The 9302-nt window shown below is 40.3% G+C and overlaps 1 protein-coding gene across 1 annotated transcript; it reads left to right on the plus strand.

The window, feature by feature from the left end:
- Positions 1 to 1658: 1658 nt before the first annotated feature.
- On the plus strand, positions 1659 to 9065 carry MARS2 (methionyl-tRNA synthetase 2, mitochondrial). The gene has a single exon (XM_006921319.3). It carries the CDS (start codon positions 1662 to 1664, stop codon positions 3501 to 3503), a length of 1842 nt encoding a protein of 613 aa, XP_006921381.2. The 5' UTR covers positions 1659 to 1661; the 3' UTR covers positions 3504 to 9065.
- Positions 9066 to 9302: the final 237 nt, after the last annotated feature.

Below are 9302 nucleotides of genomic sequence, written 5' to 3' on the forward strand. Positions count from 1 at the left end.
TATTGGAGAGATCTTTTAAAGGATATGTTGCTGATGGGGACGTAAATGTTTAACCATGTTGGAAGATAACTTGGCATTATCTTTCAAAAGTGAGCATTCACATCTTCTATGATCCATCAATCTCTCTCTAGGTTTTATATATCCAAGAGAAACTTTAGCATAGAAGTACTATGAAATACAAATAAGAAAGTTAGTTGTATTCTATTCCTAAGAGGAAAAACTTGAATCACTCAAATGTGCATAAACAAACAGCCATTTGTTTCAAGGAGTTCTGCTATAAAGGAAAGAAATAGAGCAGCAACGGAGGTTGAGAATTTTTTTCTTTTTAAGATAGAAGGAAAAAATAGCATGTTTGAATGCTGAAGAACAGATTCCATGGGAAAAGGGAAAAAAATATTGCTGGAGAACCTGATTTCTCTGAACTGGATTTGTTTCGTAGTTCTGCAGTGTGTACATACCCTCCAGTTTTAAGTTTTATCTATAATTCATTTGCCCTTCTTAAACTGCTAAATCGAATAGAGTACATCAACTAAATACCCAAAGGGTATTTGTTGTTCTTTTTGGAACTCCTATAGGAAATTTGACTGGTCTACATTCTGTATCACCATAGAAATCAGATCAAATTTACCATACGCCTCCATTCATAAGTTATTATAAGGCAATCAAAATGAATTAACTAGAGTTACAGGCAAAAACATGGATGAATCTTAGTAACCAAATCTTGAGTGAAGGAGGCAAGTAGAAGACTACATGTAGTTATGACATCCTTTCAAAAATGTTCAAATACAAGCAAAATGAAGCATTATGTTGCTTAGTCATACTGTGTATGTGATAACATGAACGCAAAAGTACAAAATTCAGTTCAATGATTACCTCTGGGAGAACAGGATTGAGTAGGTGGTGGTGGTCAGGTGGGGCCTAATACGAATTTCTAATGAGGTCTGAGGTGGTGCTAAAGCTGCTGTTTTGGGACCACACTTAAGAGAACCACTTTTAGTTCTTAGGGTGAGTTGTGGATTCACAGGCCATCCATTCCATTTTATTATTAAATTAATAGAGTATTTAAGGGGGGGTGGGGTGGTGGTGGGGGGAAGATGGCTAGTCATAGACCAAAGATGAGAGCATGTAATGAAGCGAGGATTAATATTAATTCTGGGCTACTAAGGCATCCCCTCCAAAAGAACTAGGCTTCAGTTAATAAAAGTGAACTTGAACAAAAGTGCTAATTATTTTTCTTTCTTTCTCCGTCTCCTACTTCCAGATTGTGTCTACTAGGTTATGAGATAAAATTTAGATGATATTTCAGAGCCCTACGATGACCAGGGCCTAATACAGAGGGCATACTCTATGTCTTGCGGTGTGCCAGCCACTGAATGGGGTTTCTGAAACAACTGCATACAAATTCTTGCCCACACAGTTCAGCCTAGCGAGGAAAATCGATTTGCAAATATAAAATTACAAGCTAAAGCCGGGCATACAAGATGTTATAGAAAGACATTTATCCGCTTTCACCCCTAAGCCCAGTTCATCTGAGCTATACGACCAGCGAGCTGCCACAATTCACAGTTGCCAGGTCCGAGTCCCGCGGAGAGAGGAGGCGCGGGCGGGGCGCCGATTCCATTGGCTTTCCGGCCGGAAGCGGCGGGGAGGGCCGGCTGCGCATGCGCCCCTCACACGTGCTTCTAGAACGCCCCCTCCGCTGCTTGGGCCGGGCCGGCATCATGCTGCGAGTTTCTGCCTTGCGGCTGCTGGAACGCATACTGGGGAGTAGGGTCTCGCTCCTGGACTACACTTGCCTGCGGCTCTACAGTTCGGGCCCTCTCGGTGCCCGCGAGGATGCTCACGATGCGCGCGCCTACTTCACGACACCCATTTTCTATGTGAACGCCGCGCCGCACATTGGGCACCTGTACTCCGCGCTCCTGGCGGACGCCCTATGCCGCCACCGTCGGCTCCAGGTTGCCAGTGCCGCCGCCACGCGATTCTCCACTGGTACCGACGAGCATGGCCTGAAGATTCAGCAGGCAGCAACCGCTGCGGGCCTGACCCCGACGGAGCTGTGCGACCGAGTGTCGGCCCAATTCCAGCAGCTCTTCCGGGACGCTGACATCTCCTCCACCGACTTCATCCGCACCACCGAGGCCCGGCACCGGGTGGCTGTGCAGCACTTCTGGGGAGTGCTGAGGGCTCGGGGTCTGCTCTACAAGGGGCTCTATGAAGGTTGGTATTGCGCCTCCGATGAGTGCTTCCTGCCTGAGACCAAGGTCACCTGGCAGCCGGGCCCGTCGGGGGATTCATGTCCTGTATCTCTCGAAAGCGGGCATCCTGTCTCTTGGACTAAGGAAGAAAACTACATTTTCAGACTTTCCCAGTTCCGGGAGCCGCTCCAGCGGTGGCTGCAGGACGACCCTCGGGCGATCACCCCCGAGCCATTTCATCAGGCAGTCCTTCAGTGGCTGGAGGAGGAGCTGCCGGACCTGTCAGTCTCTCGCAGAAGTAGCCACTTGCACTGGGGCATTCCGGTGCCAGGGGACGATTCGCAGACAATCTACGTATGGCTGGATGCCTTGGTCAACTACCTAACTGTAATTGGCTACCCAAATGCTGAGTTCAAGTCTTGGTGGCCGACCACCTCGCATATCATAGGCAAGGACATTCTCAAGTTCCATGCTATCTATTGGCCTGCCCTCCTCTTAGGGGCCGGCATGAGCCCACCACACCGCATCTATGTCCATTCTCACTGGACAGTCTGTGGCCAAAAGATGTCTAAGAGCTTGGGCAACGTGGTGGATCCCAGGACTTGTCTCGACCGCTATACTGTGGATGGCTTTCGCTACTTTCTCCTTCGTCAGGGTGTCCCCAACTGGGACTGTGATTACTATGATGAAAAGGTGGTTAAGTTGTTAGACTCTGAGCTGGCAGATGCTTTGGGAGGTCTCTTGAACCGATGCACTGCCAATAGAATAAATCCTTCTGGGACCTACCCGGTCTTCTGCACTACCTGCTTTCCCAGACAGCCGGGGTTGGTGGGGCCATCAGTTCGTGCTCAGGCAGATGACTATGCTCTGGTGAGTGCAGTGGCCGCTTTGCCCAAGCAGGTAGCAGACCACTATGCTAACTTTCAGATCTATAAGGCTCTAGAGGCAGTGTCCAGCTGTGTTCGGCAAACTAATGGTTTTGTCCAAAGGCATGCACCATGGAAGTTGAAGTGGGAGAGCCCAGTGGATGCTCCCTGGCTGGGTACTGTGCTTCATGTGGCCTTGGAATGTTTGCGAGTCTTTGGAACTTTGCTCCAGCCTGTTACTCCAAGCCTAGCTGACAAGCTGCTATCTAGGTTGGGGGTCTCTGCCACAGAGAGGGGCCTTGGAGAGCTCTATTTCTTGCCTCGATTCTATGGACATCCTTGCCCTTTCGAAGGGAGGCGGCTGGGGCCTGAAACTGGGCTCTTGTTTCCACGACTGGACCAGTCCAGGGCCTGGCTGGTGAAAGCCCATAGGACCTAGAAACTCAGTTCTTACTGACTTGTGGTAAAAAAGCAAATGAATGATTTTCTTATTTTGCATTTTCAGGAAAGTTAATGTTTTCTAAGTCAAATGAGCACATAAGTGATGTTCCTGTGAAAAAAAGAGGCTTGTAAAACTTTTCAGATGCCTACCAGCTATTCTTTAGTTCTCTGTGCCCATTAACCACTGTCCTTTGCACACCAGTGTCTCTAAGATGTCTCTAGGTGAGAAATGGGTAAGGGACATCTTTGCTGATGCTGTTCCTGCTCACTGCGCTCCTTTCCAAACCACGGTTATGTTATTTGTCCAGACTACCTCTTATGGCTTGTTTTCCATTGGCCTGGCCTCTGCTGGGCAAATTAGAATGGGGATTGGAGGCCCTTACCTCAGCATTTAACCTTATTTTGTTATATATGTTGGCCCTCCTGTTAAAAAGAGGTTATTTTAGAACACTTTTAAAAATCAGGGTCTTAGACTGGATGATTTTTGCTCATGTCTATATTTTTAGTTCTGAGAACACTGACTCCCTATACTTAGTTAATAGTTTGTTGTGCTTTGTAACATTACGTTTCAACCAGTAGATGGCTCTAGTCTCATATTGAATTAACAGTGAGGTTTCAGAATCTTTAGAATAAATTAGTTTTCTTTCGAATTTTGCAGAATTTAAAGAAAATTTTTATTGTTTTTCTTAAAATTAGGGATAACTGCAACCACTGCTGTTTTACAGAAAACAATGAAGATAAGAATCCTGGTTTTTTTAGACTACTGAAAAATGACATTTACTTAAATGTTTAGTAAGCTTATAAGTAAATTTATCAAGTTTGGACTATAAGTTATAAAGCTCTCCTGAGAGACTTGGTATGTTAAAATTTTAAACTTTTAGAACAGATTTAGAGGTATGATTTAAAAATTCTAGTTCAAAAGGGCAATTTTTTTTATATTAGTCTTAATTTTGTTATTCTCATACATAATTTACCATATATGATTTCTTTTGGTCAATCAAGGTCTATGACACAATATAGAAATTGCGGAATAATTATTATAAATGTTAATGCATTTACTTTTAAGGAGTTTTTACTGATAATTTCTTTTGCTCTTTTAAAGTATTAAAGTTCAAAAGTTTGTAAGTACCTTATTCAGATCTATTTTGTCACATTTGTTGAAGGCGATGGTGAAGGGAGGCAATGATCAATGCTTCAAGAATCTCAAACTAGATTTAGGGATCTCTCCAAGGCTCCATAAAAGAACATCACAGAAGATGTTAAGGTATCAATTTATACAATGATTACGACACTGTAAGCCAGTGTTATTATCTCACAGATGATTGGACCACTAGGCCAAAATTTAAAATAACTTGCCTTGAAATATCCATTCTGCACTATGATCTGAACTATTGTGCTGCTAGTTCCCCCAGATTTATTCTATGTGCTGCTATTCAGCTCCAGTCTCTGTTTATAATCAGTGTGGTGAGAGATTTCTGTTTGCTTGGAAACACTGCTTAGGAAAGAACGCGTGAAGGCATTTTAAAGGTGAAAGGACTGTTTCTACAAATGTTCCTTTAGACCTTCATTATTTTTCATAATTGAATCCTGGGCTTTCCATAGGATATATTCCAGTTACCTGCTGGGATGACTAGGGTAGATTACTGGGGCCTAGGATGGAATGTAATATCTCCTAGGGCTTACAGAGCAGAATGGTGAAAAATGGGATGTTTACATGGATGAAGGAAAACAAGTCTTGGAAAATCAGCGGAATGATAAACTCTGCCTTGGAAGTACCCTTTTAGCAGTCCTACAGTTCCTATCATGAATGGAGAGGCAAGTGTCTTCCATTTAAGTAATCTTTCCTATGGCCTAGTGCTGGTCTACACAGTGAACCTTTGCTTGCTGGATGTTAATGGAGTTCCTTTTATGCAGTCTGTCATTTGTGTAGGCATGTAACTGGCTATCAGAATATCTGTGGTGCTGGAGGGCACAAGAAAATAGGGGAACCAAAGAGGAGAGGGCATAATTATTTTAAAAGACAAGATATTTTGAGCGAAGAAGTGTGGTGGGTTTGATCTGACTTATTCTGTGGTGATATGGAAGATGAACTAGTTGGATTCTCTGTAAGAGGTAAAGCAAATATCCTTTGGCTACTTGATATATTCAATTTAATCCAGCAGTTTAAGAATGGCAAGTGAAGGATAGGTAAAACTTAAAACTGAAGGGCATGCATTTCCAAGAGAGGGTATCCTAACCACTTATGGAAGATGATAAACTTATACATCTAAGAATGCCCCTACTGCAGAACTATTAATACCCTATCTGGCATCTTTGGATCCCATTAAAGAAGGAAGTTTCTCCCAAATACTACCCTTGAAGCTCTTAAATATACATTTTAGGTTATTCTTGGAGGCAGTGTAGCAGGAGTTTATGATAAGAGCACTGGTCAGGTGTTCACAGGATGTCATAGTAATAACAAGATGTCAACTTGGTAGACTATAGTCCTATCTATGAAGTCATGCAAGTTGTGGGCAGTATACATGTTAAGGGGTACCTCTGTATTCTGGAGGGCTATTTCACAAGTGGACGTATAGATTAGGCACCTCTGGAGTCAGAAGATCTCTGACTATATAGGGTCAAGAGTAGGCTGGAACAAGAAATAGAGACAACCTCTGATTTCACTGAAATATCAGTTATTCTGGAAATAGGCCTCATCATTTTTCTTAAGGACCTGTGTGACTATAAGAGCCGAGAAGAGCCTGCTAAATTGAGTATTAAGTTGATGCCAAGGTACTTGAGAAGGCCTAGGCTGGAACGTGGGCCTTGAGGCACAGGGCTTTTAAAATTTTTTTTTCCATATTTGTACCTGTGATTGGGACATGGCTCTTAAGAGCACAGGTTAGGGGGATCAGTTCTAGAAGAAAGCCTTTGAGTCCCTAAGACAGAATAAAATATGTCATTTTAGCACAACACAGCTAGCCCTGCCCCTTCCTCATAAGAACTTTGGATAGTGTTGGTTAACTTTTATCAATAGTAACTTACCAAATATGGAAGTTAATATTGCTGGAAGGGCCACAACAGTAACAGCCAAGTTAATTAAGGTTAATTAGAGATTTTAACTTTCTGAGAAGAGTGTCTTTATTCTTTTTTGAGACAGAGGATAAAAGAAGCCTGGCCTAAGCTGCTTTCCTCTATCAGTAACTACTTTGAGCCAAGGGGAAGGGACTAACACATTCGGAGGTGAAATTAGCTTATTCTCTTTAGTGTTTAGTTAGTCCTGGATCACCCAGTGTAGAGCCTCTGAATTAAGGAGCCATCTAATAGGGAATTGTTGACCATATTTAAAATACCCTGCTTAAGATTATATCACATTCATCAATTTCTACTTATATTTCCTGATGAGGAAAGGTAATTGAGAAGAGCTACCCACCCAGTAGATATTAGGCCATATCTTCCTATGGCCTAGACAACTAGAAATAATATACTTTCTATTGTTCCTCTTCTCATCAATAGCTATTGGGAGATTCAGCCATACTTGGATCTTCAGCAAAGTAAGGTGAGGCTGTAGTATAGTAGTTCCATCCTTGGCTATGAACCGAATTTTACCCCCATTCACCTTATGACATAGTTTAACTCACCACAGATTTTAAGTCTACAATTTCTCACTTAAGAACAGGATGGTATGAGATGTCAAGATGTTTCAGGAAACCATGTGTGCCATCTGCAAGAAGAATATTATAGCTCCAAGGAGAGATGAACTCCACCTTCAAGTCATTAAGGATTTTGGGGTAGAACATTTGCAGAAGGCCTGGGTAGGCTGGAGGGACAGCTCTAGGAATAACTGTGGAAATGGACAATTCCACTTTTCTAACTGTGTGGTATGGTGAAAATGACACTAACTTTATGCTATTCCACCCTAAGGCTATGCTTTGTGCATGTACCCCTCATTAGTTGACAGTCACTGGTTTGTGGGATTTAACATAAAGATGAATCTTCAAAAACTAGTTTATGATTGACTTATAGATGGAATAAACATTCTATTCTCTTAATACATTCAATAAAATATGACCAACTATACTTTTTTTCCTGATTATAATATTTTTAAAAAGGTAATATCTTTTAATTCAGAACACAAGGTAGTTTCAGTAATTTGGCATCCTTTGAACTACTTAGAAGCATCCATTGGGTAAAAAACTATAAATATAAAAAATATAAAGTTAACAAGCATGTTACACATTTTAGGTTAATCACTAAAATAATAAAAATAGAATGTATTTCTTTCAAGTCAGATGTAAATAAATGTTAAAGAAAACTCAACCCAACAGAAGATAGGAAGGAGAAAAAGAGGGCAAAGAAAAATGAAAAATACAGTAAAAGAAAACCCATAATAAGATGGAAGAAATAAATACAAATGTATAATTGTAATATAATAATAAATCATAGGATGAACCTTCTCTCAAAAGACAGCAATGTTCAAGCTGAAATTTAAAAAGTTAGCTATATGTAGTTAAAAGGTATATACTTTAAATATGACATGAAACACTAGGCATATATTAAACCAAAAGAAAGCTGGTATCTTAATAGACTATATTGAAGGGAAAACCATTACTAAAGATCAACTGAGACAAAAGGAATAATGTACCAACAAATTATAAGAATGATGAGCTTGTATATCTAATAATAGCCTCAAAATGTAAAAAGCTAAAATTAAAAATGACAAGAAATGTTCAAGTCTGCAAAAAAAAAAAAAGGAAACTGCCTTTCATGAGTTCAGAGAAACCATGCAATGAGAAAGTAAAACTATAACTTATATTAGACATTAGCACTTCCAGCTTTAATGTTCACTACCAAGGGGATCATCACTGCTAAGTGTGAAAAAAATAATTTTATTGCAGGCAAGATTTTGTGACTAAAATTTTTTCTTTTTTCCATGCATGCCTCTGTGAAAATAACTTGTTTTTTGAATAGAAATGTCAGCAAATATACTACCTGTTCAGTAAATCCTCACTATGGATTATTAAAAAGGGAGAATCTCATGGCCATACTTTTGCTAAATTTTCTAACTGTTACTTTAGTAATAAGCGAAGGTGAAGGGAGGGAACCAACACTTCTATGTTCTCTCATTTACTTTTCCCATCAATTCTGTGAAGTATTATTCCTTCTCTGTTTGATGAGAAACTGAGGCACAGAGATTAACTTGATTAAGGTTATACATCTTATAAAACAGGAGAGCCTACTTATCTCCATGTCAGAATGTCAGCACCATCCTTAGCACCAACACCATAATCAATCAGTGAGAATATACTGAAGACGCTTAGTACCAACACCATAATCAATCAGTGAGAATATACTGAAGGCGCTGTATTGTGGGGAGGAGGAAGCAGTACAATCAGATCCAAAGACCTGAAAATGCAAAGTCTAAATAAGGACCCTTAATTGAAATACATCAATGAGTGTTTCAAGATGAAGAATTAGTTCTTGAAACTAGATTATGAAACAGATATTCTTTAGCTTTCAAGAGTTTCCTTTATTATCTGCTTGTATGTGCTTGTGTAAATTAAAAAATATAATAATTGTATAGTCTCTATTTTTCTTTTTCCTTTTGTTTCCTATTTTTAGAATGCAGTTCCAAATTCTCGACTCCAGCAATTCCCCTCTAAGTGAAAGTATGTTATCATAACTTCATGAACCTAAGTATTTTGAAATAACATTTTACTAATTGGTACTTAAAATACACATCTCTATACATGAAAACATATCAATATTCAAAAGTTTTATTTGAATTAACTATTATAGTAACAAGGCCAGATAATTT

This window comes from Pteropus alecto, unplaced genomic scaffold (genome assembly GCF_000325575.1).
Source record: "Pteropus alecto unplaced genomic scaffold, ASM32557v1 scaffold3, whole genome shotgun sequence".
Taxonomy (NCBI): Eukaryota; Metazoa; Chordata; class Mammalia; order Chiroptera; family Pteropodidae; genus Pteropus; species Pteropus alecto.

Excerpts from the sequence above, each read along its gene's own strand:
- MARS2 (XM_006921319.3), top strand. The coding sequence starts at position 1,662 with ATGCGCCCCTCACACGTGCTTCTAGAACGCCCCCTCCGCTGCTTGGGC.